The sequence below is a fragment of the Bos grunniens genome, chromosome 26 (genome assembly GCF_055505025.1).
Source record: "Bos grunniens cultivar Pamir isolate PY7600 chromosome 26, Bosgru_T2T1.0, whole genome shotgun sequence".
Classification (NCBI taxonomy): Eukaryota; Metazoa; Chordata; class Mammalia; order Artiodactyla; family Bovidae; genus Bos; species Bos grunniens.
In genome coordinates, this window is record NC_141190.1 from 11,074,758 (window position 1) to 11,096,558 (window position 21,801).

General features: G+C 41.0%; 1 protein-coding gene across 9 annotated transcripts in view; it reads left to right on the forward strand.

Moving 5' to 3' along the window:
- FAS (Fas cell surface death receptor) overlaps positions 1 to 21,801 on the forward strand; it is a 102,045-nt gene that overhangs the window by 36,563 nt on the left and 43,681 nt on the right. For 4 of the 9 annotated variants that reach the window (XR_015155573.1, XR_015155574.1, XR_015155575.1 and 1 more), the window contains exon 9: positions 19,696 to 19,744. Coding sequence is in view for 4 of the 9 variants with exons in the window: in XM_086378461.1 (XP_086234587.1) it covers positions 19,696 to 19,744 (49 nt within the window). In the remaining 5 variants the exon portion in view is untranslated. Of the gene's footprint in view, positions 1 to 770; positions 2,945 to 11,038; positions 11,886 to 19,695; positions 19,791 to 21,801 lie in introns of those variants that run through there. The other 5 variants (XM_086378463.1, XM_086378465.1, XM_086378460.1 and 2 more) reach the window with 4 other exon arrangements.

The window sequence follows — 21,801 nt, forward strand, 5'->3', positions numbered from 1 at the left end:
TTTCTTTTTTTTCCTAGTAAAGCCTTCAAAATCTGGTTTGTATTTTAGTTACAGTTTTAAACACATCTCTAGTTTGGACTGGCTGCATTTCAAAGATTCAACAGCTGGTGGCTAGTGGCTATGGTGTTGATAGTTCAGGTCTCTATCTTTATTAGGGCAGGTCTGCAAATTTAACTCTATGGCTGGTTTAGCCCTACTACTAGAGTCCAGTACTTTCACCATCTTTTCAAGGGCTTCTCTTTACTCTGGTTGGTTGGAGTGTCAACATCTCCCACCCCCATGTCATTGCTGGGAATTGTTCTGCTTACAGCACCCACAGCTGTTCTTTGCTGGCTCTCAGAGTCTTATCTCTGCACATAGTAATAGCCAAAGGTTTCAAAGAATCTCTGCACAGATTTCTGGAACTCTTTTTCTGTGTAACTTCCTTCTTTTCAGTACTCTGTTCTGAAAAGTCTGGCAGCCTCAGCCTCCTAAATACTACCCTGTGCCCCTCAACTTGATAAGAAGACTATTCTCTGCTTAGAGTTCCTCCTGTACCGGGGTCTGAAAAGAGCCTGTGGGCAGAAGATCTGAGTGATCATAAGGGTCACCTCATTAGTTTCTATCCTCTAAGGGACAATCTGTACTCTATTATCTGGTTTTCTAGTTCTAGACAACAGTGGGGCAACTAGTTCATCTTCATGGCCAAAAGCAGAAGTCCTATGGCCACATCTCAGTATGTTGTGCTTCACTTTATTGTATTTTACAGATATTGTGATTTTTCCCAACAGGTTTTGTGGCAACCCTGCATCGAGCAAGACTATTGGTGTCATATTTTTCTAACAGAATTTGCTCACTTCGTGCTCATTTTGGTAATTCTTGCAGTATCAATATCTTGGACTTTCTCATGATGATTTATTTACTATGGTAATCTGTGATTAGAATCAAATCCCATACCAACCAGAGATGCTCAGAGGGCTCAAACAAACCTTGTGTGCACCAGGACCCAGAGACCCCACACAGACTGAGACAGAACTGTTTTTGGGTGTCTCCTGAGGAGGTACAGTCAGCAGTGGACTGCTTCAGGGGCAGGGGCTCTGGGTGCAGTAGACCTGGGTATGGCATAAGCCCTCTTGGAGGAGGTCGCCATTAACCCCACCATAGAGGCAACAGAACTTACACAGGACTGGGGAGACAGACTCTGGGAGGGCACAAACAGAAACTTGTGTGCATCAGGACCCAGGAGAAAGGAGCAGTGACCCCACAAGAGACTGACCCAGACTTGCCCATGAGTGTCCATGTGTCTCTGGCGGAGGCGTGGGTCAGCAGTGGCCTACTGCAGAGTCGGGGGCACTGAGTGTAGCGGTGTGTGCATGGGATCTTTTGAAAGAGGTCACCATTATCTTCATTACCTCCACCATAGTTTGGTCTTAGGTCAAATAACAGGGAGGGAACACAGCCCCACCCTTCAACAAAAAATTGGATTAAAGATTTACTGAGCATGGCCCCGCCCATTGGAGCAAGACCCAGTTTCCCCCTCAGTCAGTCTCTCCCATCAGGAAGGTCCCATAAGCCATTTATCCTTCTCCATCAGAGGGCAGACAGACTGAAAACCACAATCCAAGAAAACTAACCAATCTGATCACATGGACCACAGCCTTGTTTAACTCAATGAAACTATGAACGATGCCATGTAGGGCCATCCAAGATGGATTGGTCATGGTGGAGACAAAACGTGGTCCACTGGAGAAGAAAATGGCAAACCACTTCAGCATTCTTGCCTTGAGAACCCCATGAACAGTATGAAAATGCAAAAAGATAGGACACTGAAAGATAATTCCCCAGGTTAGTATGTGCCCAATATGCTACTGGAAATCAGTGGAGAACTAACTACAGAAAGAATGAAGAGATGGAGCCAAAGCAAAAACAGCACGGAGTTGTGGATGTGACTGGTGATGGAAGTAAAGTCCGATGCTGTAAAGAGCAGTACTACATAGGAACCTGAAATGTTAGGTCCATGAATCAAGGCAAATTGGAAGTGGTCAAATGGGAGATGGCAAGAGTGCATGTCGACATTCTAGGAATCAGCTAACTAAAATGGACTGGAATGGGTGAATTTAACTCAGAGGACCATTATATCTACTACTGTGGGCAAGAATCCCTTGGAAGAAATGGAGTAGCCATCGTAGTCAACAAAAAAGTCCAAAATGCAGTACTTGGATGCAGTCATAAAAACAACAGAATGATCTCTGTTCATTTACAAGGCAAACCATTCAGTATCACAGTAATCCAAGACTATGCTCTGACCAGTAATGCTGAAGAAGTCAAAGTTGAATCGTTCTATGGAGACTTACAAGACCTTCTAGAACTAACACCCAAAAAAGATGTCCTTTTCATTATAGGGGAAAAAGTAGAAAGTAGGAAAAGTAGGAAGTCAAGAAACACCTGGAGTAACAGGCAAATTTGGCCTTGGAGTACGGAATGAAGCAGGGCAAAGGCTAATAGAGTTTTGCCAAGAGAACACACTGGTCATAGCAAGCACCCTCTTCCAACAACACAAGAGAAGACTCTACACATGGACATCACCAGATAGTCAACACTGAAATCAGATTGATTATATTCTTTGCAGCCAAAGATGGAGAAGCTCTATACAGTCAGCAAAAACAAGACCAGGAGCTGATTGTGGCTAAGATGATGAACTCCTTATTGCCAAATTCAGACTTAAATTGAAGAAAGTAGGGAAAACCACTAGATCATTCAGGTATGATCTAAATCAAATCCATTACAACTATACAGTGGAAGTGAGAAATAGATTCAAGGGATTAGATCTGATAGAGTGATCAAGAGGCAGTGATCAAGACTATCCCCAAGAAAAAGAAATGCAAAAAGGCAAATGGTTGTCAGAGGAGGCCTTACAAACAGCTACGAAAAGAAGAGAAGAGAAAGACAAAGACAAAGGAGAAAAGGAAAGATATACCCATTTGAATGCAGAGTTCCAAAGAAAAGCAAGGAGAGATAAGAAAGCCTTCCTTGGTGATAAATGCAAAGAAATAGAGGAAAACAATAGAATGGGAAAGACTAGAGATCTCTTCAAGAAAATTAGAGATACCAAGGAAATATTTCATGCAAAGATGAGCACAATAAAGGACAAAATGGTATGGACCTAACAGAGGCAGAAGATATTAAGAAGAGGTGGCAGGAATACATAGAAGAACTGTACAAAAAAGATCTTCACAACCCAGATAATCACGATGGTGTGATCACTGACCTAGAGCCAGACATCCTGGAATGCAAAGTCAAGTGGGCCTCAGGAAGCATCACTATGAACAAAGCTAGTGGAGGTGATGGAATTCCAGTGGAGCTCTTTCAAATGCTAAAAGATGGTGCTGTGAAAGTGCTGCACTCAATATGCCAGCAAATTTGGAAAACTCATCAGAGGCCACAGGACTGGAAAAGGACAGTTTTCATTCCAATCCCAAAGAAAGGCAATGCTAAAGAATGCTTAAACTACCACACAGTTGCACTTATCTCACATGCTAGCAAAATAATGCTCAAAATTCTCCAAACCATGCTTCAACAGTGCATGAACTGTGAACCTCCTGATGTTCAAGCTGGTTTTAGAAAAGGCAGAGGAACCAGAGATCAAATTGCCAACATCTGCTGGATCATCGAAAAAGCAAGAGAGTTCCAGAAAAACATCTATTTCTACTTTATTGACTATGCCACAGCCTTTGACTGTGTGGATCACAATAAACACAATGGAACACAATGGAAAATTCTGAAAGAGATGGGAATACTAGACCACCTGACCTTCCTCTTGAGAAATCTGTGTGCCGGTCAGGAAGCAACAGTTAGAACTGAACATGTAACAACGACTGGTTCCAAATAGGGAAAGGGATACGTCAAGGCTGTATATTGTCACCCTGTTTATTTAACACATATGCAGAGTACATCATGAGAAAGGGTGGACAACCTGGAATCAAGATTGCCAGGAGAATATCAATAACCTCACTTATGCAGATGACACCTTATGGCAGAAAGTGAAGAAGAACCAAAGAGCCTCTTGATGAAAGTGAAAGAGGAGAGTGAAAAATTTGGCTTAAAACTCAACATTCAGAAAACTAAGATCATGACATCTGGTCCCATCACTTCATGGCAAATAGATGGGAAAACAGTGATCGACTTTATTCTTCTGGGCTCCAAAATCACTACAGATGGTGACAGCCATGAAATTAAAACACGCTTGCACCTTGGAATAAAAGTTATGACCAACCTAGACAGCTTATTAAAAAGCAGAGGCATTACTTTGCCAACAAAGGTCTGTCTAGTCAAAGCTATGGTTTTCCCATAGTCATGTATGGTTGTGAGAGTTGGACTGTGAAGAAAGCTGAGCACCGAAGAATTGATGCTTTTGAACTGTGGTGTTGGAGAAGACTCTTGAGAGTCCCTTGGACAGCAAGGAGATCCAACCAGTCCATCCTAAAGGAAATCAGTTCTGAAAATTCATTGGAAGGACTGATGCTGAAGCTGAAACTCGAATTCTTTGGCCACCTCATGTGAAAAACTGACTCATTTGAAAAGAACCTGATGCTGGGAAAGATTGAAGGTGGGAGAAGAAGGGGACGACGGAGGATGAGATGGTTGGATGGCATCACTGACTCTATAGACATGAGTTTGAGTAAACTCCAGGAGTTGGTGATGGACAGGGAGGCCTGGTGTGCTGCAGTCCATGGGTCACAAAGAGTCGGACACGATTGAGCGTGTGAACTGAGCTGAACTGTGATCAGTGATCTCTGATGTTGTGAAAAGTGAAAGTGAAAGTGTTAGTTGCTCAGTCATGTCCAACTCTTTGCGACCCCATGGACTATAAAGCCTGCCAGGCTTCTCTGTCCATGCAATTTTCCAGGCAAGAATACTACAGAATATGTTGCCATTCCCTTTTCCAGGGGATCTTCCTGACTCAGGCATTGAACTTGGGTCTCCTGCATTGCTGGTCTTCCCTGATAGCTCAGTCAGTAAAGAATCTGCCTGAAACGCAGGAGACCTGGGTTCGATTCCTGGGTCGGGAAGATCCTCTGGAGAAGGAAATTGCAACCCACTCCAGCACTCTTGCCTGGAGGATCCCATGGACAAAGGAGCCTAGCAGGCTACAGTTCATGGGTTCACAAAAGTCGGACATGACTTAGCAACTAAACCACTACCACTCTTGCATTGCAAGCAGATTCTTTACAACATCTGAGCCATCTGCTGCCAATATATATACATATATATATATATATATGTATATATATATAAAACTTGCTGGAGGTTCAGATGATGGTTAGCATTTTTTAGCAATAAAACGTTTAAAAATTAGTGTTTATAAATTTTTTTAGACATAATGCTAATGCACACTAAATAGACTAAAGTATAGTATAAACATAACTTTTACGTGCACTGGGTGACCCCATAATTTGTGCGACTTGCCTTTTTTTGCAATATTTGCTTTATTGCAGTAATCTAAAGCAGAGTCCACGATATCTCTGAGGTATGCCTTGTACTTTGCAAGGTGAACTTGAGTCATAGAACACCCTGTACCCTCTCTGGTGAGCTCCAATCCAAGAATTTCAGGTTCCTTTGGGAGGACGAGGGAAGTTGAGAAGGTCTTTGGGCTTGGTGGCATGGCTCTTGCCCTCATAATTTCACTTGAGTGTGACTGTTCCGAATAGTTACAACCATGTTCCAGAGTCTGAGATGGCCCTTGGTTCAAGATCACCCTTACTGTGGTGAACATGATCTGGTCTTTTTGGTGGCAGACATCATGGGGAAGAGTATCACCTGTGAGCTGGAAGGAAAAGTTCATTTGCAGAAGGAGGTCATAGATCACACAGTGAGACTTGCTTACACAAACAGCTTGGTCTTCCCCATTGGCTTGCACATGGAGCTCTCCTAACTCTGATTTGATCAGAAATTTTTAGCTATTGAATCAGTTTCTGCACAGCTGTCTAGATAAGTTATAGAATCAATAAAATTTAAAAAATTTTCCACACGCACTCCTGAAAGGTATTTTATCTGAGTACAGAATTTTATGTTAGGATACTTGCAAGTTTCCCTCATCTCTTTGAAAATGTTAATCTATTGTCTTCTTACATTTATTGCTGCCAAAGGAATGTCTACTGTTGGTCTAAATATCATTCCCTCAAAGATAATATTTATTTTTTAAGTCTGATAAGTTTTAAAGTTTCCCCTACCTTGTCCTTGGTATTCTGCTGTTTCACTATAATGAGCTTCAGTGAAGATTTATTTTTATAATGAGCTTCAGTGAAGATTTATTTTTACTTAGCCTATGTAATAAGTGTAGAATTTTTATCAGAAAGATAGGGCTGTGGTTTTTGTTCTGTCTGGAAAATTCTCAGCTATTTTCTCTTTCATAAGAGTTTCTTTTGAAACTCTTAGTATTATCTGGTGAAGTTTCTTGAGTATCTAATTTTTACCTTTTTATTTTTAATATATTTGTCTCTAAATGTTGCATTTGGGGGAAATTCCTCATTATTCTTTTTAAATTAACTATTTTTTCTTACTAATCAGGTTGGAGTATTCTATCCACTTAGGTATATATTTTATTCTCTACCTTTTTCGTTCGTAACATTTCTAAGTGCTTCTTTCACATTTTCTCTTGTACTTATCTCATTTATGCTTGTTTTTCATTGGCAATGTATTAGAGTTTAATAGATTTTATTCCACCATCTATCTCCTTATAGAGAAGAGGATCTTATAGTTATTTTAAAGTCTTTTTTAGAATTGCTTTGTTAACTTTAACTGAAGCAATTTCATACTGATTTTGAAGTGTGGCTCTTCTGGAAGGATTTTCTTCTTGTATTTTTGAGCTCTGTAATAACAGATCCTCACCTCCCCCCCAACCCCTTTTCTCTGCAGTCTCATCTGTCTAGTAGTTTCATGGCCTCTTTTACCAGGGCTTCCAGAATCCTCAGTTCTGAGACTGGATTTGTAGATGTGTTATGCAACTCACAGTTCTTGGTGACATTAGAGCTGTCGCATATTCAGACGGAGGAGCCTGGTGTGCAGCAGTCCATGGGGTCACAAAGAGTAAGACACAGCTTAGCGACTGAACAACAACAATATTCAGTCAGGCATCTAGGGTCAGCTTGGCTCAGCTCCATGTCATGTGGCTGTTGTACCTAGGACTTACTAGCTCTCAAACTCCACAACTCCATATAAGCCATAGTCCCGGGCCATGTCTGGCAGTTCTGTTTAGCTTTCTTCCACCAGTCAGAAAGCTCTGCCTCATTCCCCGATTGTAAGAAGGGAGGCTGGCTCTTGTCCTCAGCCTCAAATGGGACGTATTTATTGTTGACTAAACCCATGAACAAGCCCTGCTTTCCTTCCGGGCATTGATCTCACAGGGCTTTGGCTTGTGTCAGGTCATTAATTATCTTGCAGTTGTTTTCCATTCTTCTAGCAAGGAAGAGTTTCTTATTCTTTAGCCTGGCTGTGCCTTTTCATTTTCCTTTTAAAGTGTGTTGTGGATCATTGCTATTTGTTCAGATTGGGAGGGGCTGGCCCTCCAGAAGTGCACTTACAATTCTAGTCTAACCCTAAGGCCCCAATTTTGTCATTAGGTGATCAGAAACAATGCTTTGTTTTACATTTTTAAGCTACAACTAACACTCAAGTTGTTTTCAGTTACACAGAGTCCTTTGATAAGAATAGAAGAATAGGGACTGTAGGATTTCCCAAGTGGACCTGAGTTTTATTATTGTGATACATCTAGAGACCTACAGATCTGGGATTAAATGTTTATTTTCTCCATTGCCGGGATCCAACCCCGGCTGATCCAGGGAGTTCGAAGCAGGGACGGCGTCGGCAAGGATCAGGATACAATAGCTTCAATTAGATATTAATTAAAGATGTAAAGAGTAATAGAATGAGGATAGCTCAGTAGGAAAATTCAGTGGAGAAAAGAGGCTGAGTAGCTTGGTTTACGCGGGAGACCAATAAAATTTCAAGACAAGAAGCTTGCACCACTTACATAGGCCGCAGGCGTCCTTCCGTTCTCCCAAAGGAGAGGAGACACTGAGGCCTCCCTGGTCGGATCTTAGAAGCCCACGCAAAATTAGTAAGCTTGGTGGGTTCCGCGCTCCAGATGGAGACTCAGCCAGAGTGAGAGAGAGAGCGACATGGGGAGACCAGTATTTCGAGAAACTGATCCCAATTCTTTATTTTCCATGGTCTACTTTTATACACTGAGATGTTATGCAAAAGTCACGTGGGGTCAGCAGTCCTGACTTTTATCAAAGTCAGGTGCTTCATACAAATGTATACAGAGGTCTTAGGGGTGTTACATCATCTTCTGGCCAGGGGACCTGCTGACAATTTATGACTCTCTCCTTGTGACAGCGGTCAGTCAACCAGGACACTTATTTCTCCAGGGGTGATTATTCTTAAAACAGATGCCACCCAAATAAAGTTACATTCCTATAGGGTGTAGTGGGTTTTAGTTAAGGAAAGAATTTACTTAGCCTAAGGTCTAACATGATTTATATCAAAGGTTAATACTTATGTCTTCTATATATTCATTAATGTGTGTAAGGGCAGGGGATGTGGAGACTTAGCAGTAAACATTGGCTCAACAAATGAAAAACCATTCACCAATACAATTTCTAATCAGCCTATTATACTTATACTAATGGTTTTCTAACTTTTCTAAGGAACCTGTTTTTAGAAGGTTTAAAGCATCTCATGCCTCTCACAGTTGGGAGGCTGTGAGCAATCACATGTGGCTGGACAAGCCTGTCAGGCAGGCTAGAGAACCTTCAGAGGAGTTTGTAGGTTAAAACACTCTTGTCATGCCCAGGAGTTTTTATTAACTGGAGCTCTAAGTTAACTCCTTCTCCGAAAGAGGTGATGGGGGACAGCCCCCCATAAAGTCAGAGGTGTAGGTGAGAGCACAAAGTAGTAAAGTAGGCAGGCTCTGGTTATGGGGGTAGATGCTCGAGAATTTCCAGGGGGACTCCTGAGGCTCGATCCCACCTTTGAGTATGTCGAGCCTCCTTCCTCATGACCTTTGCCATGGGCCGAGTGCCTCACTCTGGCCCACAACACTCCATAAGGGTAGACATGCATATTTTAATGTCTTTGAGACTTAGTTTCCCCATCTATAGAATGGGGAAATTGTTTCAGCATTTTGGAGTTTTATGATGGATAAATTGAACGTGTATGAAGTATATGCCAATGGTGCCTGACTCCATACCTTGGCAGATAGTAATAAAAAAAATCCAACTGAGATGCATAAGCAAAATGTAAATTGACGCATATTTTACTAGCAGTTCAGAGATAGGGTGGGTTTAAGCACTAACCTATTCCAGTGCCTCCAGTCATGATTTCCTATGATTCTCTTGGATTTACCATCTTCATATGGATCTACTTGTCAGGCTGATGGCGACAAGCTACTTGGACCTATCTGTGTATCACAACATCCAGGAAGGACAACAGTTATGTAAGGGGGCAAGACGTTCTGGTTGGCTTAATCCATGTGGCTCAATCTTGAGCCTCGGGTAGGATCAGGTTTCCCTGAGTTGCCAAAGATGTAGTTGGGAGGAGGACCCTTGCTAAGAGGGTAAAAGGGGGAGGGGGGTTCTCAGTAGGAGTGCTAGGATGTTTTGGGTACCCAACTCAAACTGACAATAGAAAAATACAGTATCAGGTTGGCCAAAAAGTTCATTTGGGTTTTCCATAAAATGCTATGAACTTTTTGGCCAACCCAATACATTACAGGACGGGCAGTCCAAAGGCAGGGCTCAGCAATACCATGAAGACTGCTTGGACTAGCTCACAAGCATTAATTGTTCAATACTCAGGAATTTTGTAAGCCAACTGTTAAATTGTTGGCAGCTTACTGACCTGGGTTCGATCCCTGGGTCGGGAAGATTCCCTGGAGAAGGAAATGGCAACCCACTCCGGTACTCTTGCCTAGAAAATCCCATGGATGGAGGAGCTTGGTACAGGCTACTGTCCATGGGGTCGCAAAGAGCCGGGCATGAATGAGCGACTTCGCTTCACTTTATAGTACTGTGGTGGGAATAATTACTTTGCTTTTTAGGTAGAAGAGATCAGTCTACTATGAAACCCAGTGAATGTCAGGAAACTTCCAAGTTTTGCTTAAAAGTCCTACATTTAATTTCTAGCCACCATTCCAAGCATCTGTCTGGTAACACTTACACTGATAAAGATAGGATCAAGCTAAAGAGTGGGACATGTCGGAGAGACTAAGCAGAGCAGAGAGAAGCTCTGTCTTCTTCTCTTCCATGAGCATGTTTGAAGGGGACTTTCCTGGTGGTCCGGTGGTTGAGAGTCTGTGCTCCCAATGCAGGGAGCCCAGGTTCAACCCCTGGTCAGGGAATTAGATCCCACATGCCACAATTAAGAGTTTGCATGCTGCAATGCAGATTGAAGATCCCACATGCCACAACTCAAGACCTGGCACAATCAAATAAATAACTAGTGTTTAAAAAATGTTTGAAGAGAGGGGTTAGCTTTCTGACACCAACAGTAATATTTTTTTTAGTTTTTTAATGAGAGGGGACTAATCTAGTGGCAACATTAATCACCTTGTGAGACATCTGCAGTCATCAACCATCAGCTCCTATTGGAGAGACAAACCCAGAACACGGAGACTGGGTGCCACCAGTGGCCACCGAACCAGGAAGGGAGAGCCTTTCCTTTCCTTCCTGCTCGCCTCATTTTCTCAGCTTTCTCCTCTTCCCCTTCTTCTCTAGCAACCACTTGAAATCACCTCTCTCTTGCCCCTCGCTCTTCCCCATCCTTCTTCTTTCCCTCCATCTCACGCATTTGCTATATTCTTTCCCTTTACTTCTCTAACTTGCACATTGGATTCATCAGGAAAGTTGTATAACCATAGCAAAAAATATTTTTAAATTAAAAAAAAAGACTAAGAGTCTAGAGATTCAGGATATGTTGGTCCCAGAAAACATTTTCATCAATGTACCTTGGATCTACTGTGTGTATGGCACTAATAATCTTGTGGTATCTGCCCTCCTAGACGAGTAAGCTAACTTCAGCTACGAGGGAAAAAAATCGCAACTACAAAATTAAAGACCAAAGGACTGGTCCACTGGTCCTTCAAATGCATCTGTGGTGAGTGAGGATGGCTCAGAACATATCCATCATTGAAAGGCGCATCAAGGTCAGCAAGAGAAAATGATCAGTAAAATAACAAGGTTACACTTTGCTTTCAGATGGCCAGAAGATGGCAGTGTTTCTCCTAGTACTAACTGCCCTGCTTGTATAAAAGACATGCCTACAGAAACAAAGTGGTCATTTTGTGCTTTTAATTCTTTTTTTTTTTTTTAATTTTTCCTAGTACAGGCACAGCACAGATTGGAGTAGTAGGTCAAGGACTCAATCTGAAATCAGATAAATCCAAGTTCAGATTCTAGTTCTGCCACTAACTTACAATCTTGAATTTAACATCTCCAAGTTTCCGTTTCCTCACCTATAAAAGACACATCTGGCTTGCCCTTATGATGGAGAAGAACAAGAAGAAAATACATTGGCAAGTGTAATAAATTATAATGTACTATGGAACAGGTTCTTAACCATTAATGTGCATAGAATCACCTGAGAAAATTCTTTAAATGCATATTCTCCAGGTCTTTCTCCCAGAGATGTTCAGTAAGTACAGGGCTGTGCCTGGAAAGGTGTATATTACCAAGCATCTTTGATAAATAATCATGATGCTGAAGGCTCTTGGACCACAATTTAAGAAACTGCGTTATGCAAATATATACCAATTGAAAGAGAGATTAAGGCACAGAAGTTATTAACTTCCTTTGTAATAACACTAATTATTTTCTATTTTGAATAAAAGTTTTATGAAGTCCCCTTTACTCATAGATTAATTAAATCAGAGAATTGTATTTTGTTCATCCTTTGGTGTTCACAGCAAATATTTATAAATATTTACTGTGTGGTAATCAGATCTGGGGGAGGGGGGAAGATCGCCTGGAGGAGGGCATGACAACCCACTCCAGTATTCTTGCCTGGAGAATTCCATGGACAAAGGAGCCTGGCAGGCTATGGTTCATAGGGTCACAAAGAGTTAGACATGACTGAAGTGACTTAGCACACATGCAATCAGATCTAGGACAGTCTGTAAAGCATCCTTGAAGGTTTTACCTCATTTACAGATATATTTGGGTAACAGGACTTGGCAGACTCAACAGAATCATCTTGAGCTCTGCCTCTGGACTCCCATGGGCTGCTCTTTGCTTACAAATAAGTGAACCAGTGCCTTCTGATAATGGCTTCACCCTGCAGAAAGAGGTAGATGTGCAGGAAGTTTAGCAACGAAGTTTCAGGAACTCATTAAGTTCTCCGTCACTGTGTCTATCACAGACCTCCAGGTCTTTCCGACCAGTACTGGCAAGATTTTCACAATATCAAAGCAAAGATTCGGCACCCCCTACTCTTCAGAGTGTGCTCATCCACTGTGTTGTTGCCCCAGCAGAGACGGTCCAGTTCAAAGCATGCACAAGCGTTATGCAGTCTGGCCCCTGGCGAGTGGGGCTGGAGTAGAATAGCTTGATGTGACAACCCCAGCACCTGGACATTAGTATTTCTACTCTCATCTTAGGCAACAGGAGACAGCAAAGCTTCCCAAAGGGGCTGCAGAAACTTGCTTTGCTGGGGCTATGTTCAGACTTCACACTAATATGGCAAGGAAGGTGCTTAAATGGAATCACAGAATTTTTAGTCTTTGAGAAAATCCCTGTTGAACTATTCTTTTTGAGCCAGGCACCATTTTAAACCTTTCACTAAAATGTTAATAAAATATCCAAAGACTCCAGTACTCTTGCCTAGAAAATTCCATGGACTGAGGAGCCTGGTAGGCTACAGTCCATGGGGTTGCAAAGAGTCGGACACTGACTTTACATACTTACTTACTCTTTGTGGAGCTAAGATTCTAGCAGCAGGAGACACACTACATAATAAATGGACTTGATTGCAGTTGATCTTTATAAAGACCATTTGTTGAATTGGTGGAAACCTGAATCAGTAAATGAGAGGTGATCTCAATGCAGCACTTCCTTTTTTTATTTCGGTGGTTTTATTCGTCCAGCTCTTGCTCTCAGCAGTTGCTTAGGAAAAAAGATTGAATACAGAAATGTGAGGAGCATGGAAGAACTAAATCTGATTTAAATGTAGTATAGCAAATAAAGGAATGTGATACTGTTTTTGCTTGACCTAAAATGTGACTCATTAATGCAACACTTTTTGCACCCCATCCTGCCAAGTCCTTGTGCAAAGCACACTCTGCCCTTGGGCATTTTCCTGACTCCACTACTTTTTTCTAGGGATGACCTATGCCTCACACCTTAGTCATCTCTTCACTGAGAAAGGACTTTCTTAAGAACATCGAATTTGGAAAGTCCCTTTCTGCACCTCTCTTTTTTTGTTTTCAACTGAGATGAAATTCACATAAGATTATCCACTTGAAAGTGTACAGTTCAGCGGCATTTAGTATACTCACAAAATTGTGCAATCACCATCTCTCTCTAGTTCCAAAACATTTCTATCATTCCTAAAGAAAACCCTGTATCCATGTAGGGGTCATTTCTCCCCATCCCCAACTCCAGCCCCTGGAAACCACCAATTTGCTTTCTGTCTCTAAGGGTTTAACTCTTCTGGACATTTCATATAAATGAAATCACATAATATGTGGTCTTTTGTGTTTGCTTTCTCTCAATGAACTGTATGTCTAAGAATATTCAAGTGAAGCAGCAGATTTTAATTCTGCAGTGAAAAAAAGGAAATGCAATAAGAACCTGCTAGTTCTTATCTGATAGTTATAATCAAAGATTTTTCTGATTTCTTCAGCTTCAGGTGACACATACAATGCTTGTCAGATTTATATTTCCTAGGGCAAGTTTTCTTTGGATAAAGATATATAATAACACCTGAAACTAACACAACATTGTAAATCAACTATATGCCAATAAAAATTTAAAAAAATATTCAGAATACATGTGGCAACAATAATAGCTTTGATAGGTCCTTGCATAGTCTTTCCTCAGTTTCTGCCCTTATTGTCAATAAAAGCAAGCATTTCAATAGAGGTTTCAGTTCACTTCAGTCGCTCAATCGTGTCCGACTCTTTGTGACCCCATGAATCGCAGCACGCCAGGCCTCCCTGTCCATCACCAACTCCCGGAGTTCACTCAAACTCGCGTCCATTGAGTCAGTGATGCCATCCAGTCATCTCATCCTCTGTCGTCCCCTTCTCCTCCTGCCCCCAATCCCTCCCAGCATCAGAATCTTTTCCAATGAGTCAACTCTTCGCATGAGGTGGCCAAAGTACTGGAGTTTCAGCTTTAGCATCATTCCTTCCAAAGAAATCCCAGGGCTGATCTCCTTCAGAATGGACTGGTTGGATCTCCTTGCAGTCCAAGGGACTCTAAAGAGTCTTCTCCAACACCACAGTTCAAAAGCATCAATTCTTTGGTGGTGAGATTGTTTCCTGTAAGATGTGAAGCTAGAGGGTCTCACATGTGGAGAGATTTGAGGTAGTCTTACTTTTTTCATTTATGGAGAAATATTTCTGGTCCTGAGTGTTCATTGGAAGGACTAATGCCGAAGCTCAAGCTCCAGTACTTTGACCACCTGACGCAAAGAACTGACTCATTGGAAAAGACCCTGATGCTAGGAAAGATTGAAGTCAGGAGGAGAAGGGGACGACAGAAGACAGATGGTTGGATGGCATCACTGACTTGATGGCCATGAGTATGAGCAAGCTCCAGGGGTTAGCAATGGACAGGAAGGCCTGGCGTGCTGCAGTCCATGGGGTTGCAAAGAGTCAGACATGACTGAGTGACTGAACTGACTGACTGACTTACTGATTACTGGTTCACTCAAGAATCCTTTTAAATTTTAATTCCATCAATGCATTTTATTCCCAGACTTTGAGGTAGGTATTATTATCCCCATTTTAAGGATGAAGAAACCAAGGCTTTAAGAAGATAAAGCTTCATGCATATTTATACATCTTTCAGCTGACAACGCAGACTGAGTTTTTACATTCTAGAGAAAGTTCTAAAATAATGAGCAGTGTCATTTGCAGGAACTCTTAGTCATTCCTACATCTCACTGGAAGCCTAATGAGCTTTCATTGAAAACCAACATAGGTCTGACATGAGATTTAGAATTAGATGAAGAGGTGCCTGCTCTCACCTAGAGAAGACTCTCTCAGTTGAGACTCAATAAAGATGACCAGACCAGGCTCAAACTTTGCCAGTGTCCTCTATGCCTCATACTGCTCCTCACAAACTCTGTGTACGTGTATGTGAGTTCCCTGTTCTGTTTTTTTTTTTTAATTTGAGGATAGTTGCTTTACAGTGTTATGTTGGCATCTGCCACAAACAAGGTGAATCAGCCATAAATAAACAAATATATGTATATCCATCCCTCCTTCTTGAGCATCCCTGCCCCCTCTCATACCTTACTTCTCTTGGTCATCAACTCTATTCTGTTTCAACTCCACAAAATGTATCAGTTCCTAATGAGAGCTTTAGTAGCATTCTTGTTTCTATAGGATGTTTTCAAGACTGCACCAGACAAAAATGTTTGAAATGGTAGCTAACTGACTTTACAACACACACATAGACTTTTAACGTTAACCTTTGTTAATTCAAGAAACATATGCTATATACTTAGCACTCAGTTTAATGCTGGGGATATAGCAATGAATGAGATAGACATTGTTCTTACCTCACTATGCTATGTTAAGTCACTTCAGTCGTGTCTGACTCTGTGCGACCCCATAGATGGCAGCCCACCAGGCTCCCCCGTCCATGGGATTTTCCAAGCAAGAGTACTGGAGTAGGGTGCCATTGCCTTCTCCGTCTTACCTCACTAGTAAGAACTTATTTCATAGTGGAAATATACAGCAGGAAACATCTCCAGTAATTAACTAAATAATTTCTTCTCTAATAAGGAACATCAAGAAAAAGTACAGGTGATAAGAACTGGTTTAACAGGGGAAACTATTCTAGACTGGGATGAGGGTAGAAGACTAAGGAAGAGCTTCTCAAGGACATGATATCAAACTGTATTCTTCTATATCTAAATGTATCTCTAATGGATATGAACAGATATTCATGAAAAATTAAAATGTAATTATCTCCAAACAGTGAGCATTGGAATTATGTAGAATTATTCTTTCAACACACACACACAAACACACACACACACATATGAAATGAATTATTTTTAAGGCATTTCCTATGTAAACTACATACACATTTATTGAAAGTTAGATTTAAATACAATCAAATGAAAAACAGATGATCTCTGCTGATTTTTGATCCTTGACTCTGCAATTTTTACTAAATAAGGAGCTATTTGATATCCATAGAGGCACTTAGGAACTGTCAGATGTTTTGTTTTTCCAAGAATTGGATTGCAAAATACCTATTACAAACTCAAATAATGACAGTGTCTGCTGGAGAAGGAAATGGCAACCCATTCCAGTGTTCTTGCCTGGAGAATCCCAGGGATGGGGTAACCTGGTGGGCTGCCGTCTATGGGGTCGCACAGAGTCAGACACGACTGAAGCGACTTAGCAGCAGCAGCAGCTGGACCCTAATGGAAGCCATCGCAAGAGGCTAGTCTTTCTGCAACACCAGGCAGAGAACTTCCTTTGTGATGCACTCGCTCAGGTCAGAGCGCCTTTGCTGGATGAGTATGTCAAGGAGGCTCCTGGACAGAGTTTCCTTGCTGTCCTGAGGGAAAGGCAAGCCGAGCATGTAAAAGCACATTCTGAGTGTGCTTAGGCTGCATCGTCTTACTCCTGCGAATAACCCAGAATGGCAGGCAGGACATGACTGGAGTCATTTAACCTCTGTGGTAGTGAGTGCACATGAATCACCTTGTGGGGTAGGTTTAAAACGTAGAGGATGTTCTCATGCAGATTCCAGTGCACAGTGGTAATAGCTGAATTCCTAACATGGTTCTCCATGAGTGAATTCCAGTGATGATCCCCTGAGAAATACAGACCTAGGAACCTGCAGATGTGCTTCCAGGAGCCTTGAGTCCTCTAGAATTATGTATTACATTGAGCTTGCGTGTAAATTTTTCTAGGAAACAGCCCATCCTTTTCATCAGCTTTTCTAAAATCCAGGTTGGAAATGAATTACAAATCACCTCCTTGAAGAGTATTGATTGACGTGTGCTTCTTAAGGGCTAGGTGCTCATTGAACACTTCATTTCAACAAAAGCCGGTGAACTAAGTAATTTACAAATGATAAAACTGAAGCTCAGAGAAGTTAAATAGTCCCTCCACCTGCCGCTTCAACAGCCCTGAATGAATTCATCTGTTTAAAGTGTACAGTTCAGGAGACTTCCCTGGTGGCTCAGTGGTAAAGAATCTGCCTGCCAATGCAGGGCACACAGGTTCCATCCCTGAGCCAGGAAGATCCCACGTGCCCCAGAGCAACCAAGCTCATGCACCACAGCTACTAAGCCTGTGCTCTAGAGCCTGGGAACAATTACTGAAGCCATGCACCCTAGAGCCCATGCTCTGCAATAAGAGAAGCCACAGAAATGAGAAGCCTGCATGCCTAAACTAGAGAGTAGTCCCCCACTCCACAACTAGAGAAAAGCCCATGCAGCAATGAAGAACCAGCATAGCCAAAAAGTAATTAATTAAAAAAATTAAGTGTACAGTTCAATGGGTTTTGGTATATTCAAGGGATTGTGCAGCCATCATTATAATCTAAATTTATAACATTTTTATCACCTCACCAAAAAACTCATACTCATTAGCAATGAGTCCCCATGTCCGACCCTAGGTAGGCACTAATTTACTTTCTATCCCTGTATCCTGGACATTGGATATCAATGCAGTCATGCAATATGTTGCCTTTTGTGACTGCTTTTTTCCACTTAGCATAATATTTTCAAGTTTCATCCATGTTATACCATGTACAGTACTTCATTCCTTTCTGTGGATAAATACTGTATACAATTACGTTGTATAGATATATCACATTTTATGTATCAGTTGGTGGATATGTGGGTGGCTTACACTTCTTTGCTATTACGGATAATGTTGTTTGGCACATTCTTGTACCAGTTCTTGTGTGGACATGTTTTCATTGCTCTTGGGTATATACCTAGAAATAGGTAGACTTGCTGGATCCTATGTCAACTCTAGGGTTTACATTTTGATGAACTGTCCAACTTTTCTGGGAAGTGACTACACCACTTTACATTTCCGGTAGCAAGCAACGTGGGTTCCAGTTTCTCCACGTTCTCCTAATACTTGCTACTGTCTGTCTTTTTGATGATATTCATCTTATGGGATGTGAAATGATATTGCACTGTAGCTCTGATTTTCAACTCCATAATGACTATGACATCTATCAAAATTTAGAGTCTATTGGTTATTCGCACAACTATGGAGATATGACTATTCATGTCGATTACCCACTTTTGACTTGTCTTTTTATTATTGAATTATTAATGTTCTTTATAAATTCTAGACTTCAGTCACTTATCAGATACATGATTTGCAATATTTCTCCTATTCTTTGGGTTTTCCTTTCACTTGCTTAATATCATTTGCAGTCCAAAAATTTTAAATTTTAATACAGTCTACTTTATCTATTTTCTTATCTTGTCACTTGCGCTTTTGGTATTGTATCTAAGAATCCATGGTTTAACCCAAGGTTACCAAGATTTATTCTTATGTTTTCCACTAATGATTTCATAGTTTTGTACCTTTAGGTTTATGTCTATTTTGAGATAATTTTGTTATATGGTGTGTGATAGGAGCCCAGCTTGATTTACCGGTATGTGGATATGCCCAGGCATCCCAGAACCATTTGCTGTTCTTTCCCCATTGAGGCATCTTGGCACCCTTGTCAAAAGCCAATTTACAATAAATGTAAGGGTTTGTTTACTAACTCTTAATTCTATTCTATCAATCTATATATCTATCCTTATGGAAGTACCACACTGTCTTGATTACAGTCTGTTTTGAAACAGGAAAATATGAGTGCTCTTGCTTTATTCTTTTTGCCAAAGCAAAGATTGCTTTGGCTTTCGAGGTCTCTTACATTTCCATATAAATTTTAGGATCAGTTTTGTACATTTGTGAAAAAAAAAAATCCATGTAACTGCAAGCCACATTTTATACTTTATCTTCCTCTTCTTTCTTGATATATATTAAATTCAGAATGTATATGTTATTGGCAGGCATGTATGCTATTCAATGTGCTGTGTTATTGGATAATGTTTCCATATTCATTTTTAACCACACTGTCATCAAACATAAATCTAATTATGGCTGTCAAAGAAGGAAAAACAAAATATCTGTATTATGGTCTTTCAAAGCTATGGGAGCTTAATAATTTACCAAGTGTTGTGCTTCAAAGGCTTTCATATTGTTGATGACTCGTTATTGTATACAAGCAGTTAATCTTATGTGCTTAAAGTCTAACATTTGAGATAAAAACTCAGCGGATTTATTGTTAAATTTTAATGATTTATTGCTGAATGATGAGATGGGGATTGCATTCTGCTCTCAGGGAGCACTTTTTCATAAATAATATATCATAGTGAGAAAAGTATGTCTACCAATGAGAATTCATATTGTACATAATTGAGACTCTTTTTTTTCTTCTAAACTATATTTTTCAGCATTCCAAAGGGACCCAGAGTCCTATGGTTTTGAAAAATTACACAATAGGTAAGTTAAGGAGAAAGAATGCAAATAAAATATTTTTTTCGAGTAATGGAGTGTTTTGTTTGTTAAATTTATTCAAGCAGTGCTAATGGAATGCATATCTTCTGTGGCAATAAGACAGCCAGGGTCTCAACTTCATGATGTCGATAATCAAGTGCAGGAGACTTTCCTCCGAGTCTGCCAATTTAGTACTGTGGCCAAGAAATTCCTTCCAAATTGTTCTGCATTTCTAGCAGTGTGGACTTAGCCAACACATTAACCTCTGTCACACATTTTCCTCACATGTAAAATGTCTACAAGGTTATAATGATTAGATGATCTGAACAGAGTATCTGGTGTGCAGCAGTGACATAGTAAAGAAAATAGGTTATGTATGGGGCACACATCTTATACACCCTTTCAGCTTCCTTCAACTCCACAGGTCTCCCAGGACTCCAGCTACTACTCCACTTGTCAAGTACAGTCCCCTAAACTCTGCTTGTCCCTGTCGCTCTGCTATCTAAGGCTACCCAGTAATTGGCGCTGAGTGTGTTGACTCAACCTTGACTACCAGCCCTGTTGGTGTTTCCAGTTCTGGTCATCATTTCTAGATTTAGACAGAACACCATGTATCAGCGTTTGGGGATGAAAAGACTGGATGACACAACCCAGGCACATTTTCTCCTTGTGGGAAAAAAATGTTGAATATGGCAAAACATCCATTGGGAGGAATCTGGGCAGATAAATCTTCTCCCCCTCCTCTTTCCCCAAAGATAGTCTCTCTTGCCATTCAGTTGGAGAACTTCCAAGTAGATAGATACTGCTCTGCTGAGCAACCCTCTGTGTCTTTTTATGACTTGTCATGGAGCAGCGGGCAGCGTCATTTCTGATGGTTTCACATCCTTCCTTGCCCAGAATTTCCAGACACACATTTCAGCAGAGTTCAAGTTTAAATTTTATTGCCATTATTTTTTTCTTGGTCTAAGAATAATTTTCATGTAGATTTTGGGTAAGAAGTATCTAAGACCTATGACACAAACATTGATAAACTAGTAGAACACTCCTGTCTTAAACAAAAGTCCTGTGTTCCTGGAAGTCTTTTTTTTTTCTTTTGCAAATTAGGCTCTCTTCTCTGGAAAGTTAGAAATGATAACATAAGAAAGGAAACATGCCAGTTGTTCTATCTTAATGAGAAATTATTTAAACTGGAAAACTCAAGCATCCCCATCTCTTTCTCTCTCACTTCCCATATCCTATTTATCACTCATGCTAGTCAATGAAATTTATTAACAATTTTAACCCATGTCCTTGGCCTTTGTCCCATTATGAACTTATTCAGACCCTAGTCACTACACTTCTAGACAAAATGCTGAGTTGCTGGTTAACTGGTCTCCAGTTTCATCCTATCTGAACCCATCTTCCAAACGCCTACCAGATCAGTCTTTCTAAAATATAAGGTAGATTGCTTTGCCCTTCTACTCACAAATCCTCAATAACTCATTGTCTTTTAGAGATAGCATTCAGGTTAAATTCATTTGCCTACTAGTATGATGTATTACAAGAGTATGATAAATATTGAGGAGGGAAATGCTAAGTACTATGAGAACAGGGAACAGGGAGAGTGGGCAATGTTTTATGAGAGGTATTGATGTTTGAGCAATTTTTTTTTCAGGAACTAGATTTAGAAAGGGTCCAAACCATTGACTGTTTCCTGTGCTTTCTCCTACATAAGGATGTCCCCTCCGGCAGATCACAACACTGTCCAGCAAGTTCCCCACTCCTCCCCGTGAGAGGGTGATGAGTGCATGTCCCAGTATGGCTGCTCATGTGGCTTCTGCTCCTTCATTTTATTTACAGCTGTGCTGGGTCTCTGCTGCTTTGTGTGGGCTTTCTCTAGTTCGGTGAGTGAGGATGTGCAGGCTTCCCATTGTGGTGGCTTCTCTTGTTGCAGAACAGTCTCTAGGCTCATGAGCTTTAGCAGTTGCAGCTCGTGGGCTCTAGAGCACGAGCTCAGTACTTGTGGCACACAGGCTTTCGTTGTTCCATGGCATGTGGAATCTTCCTGGACCAGGGATTGAACT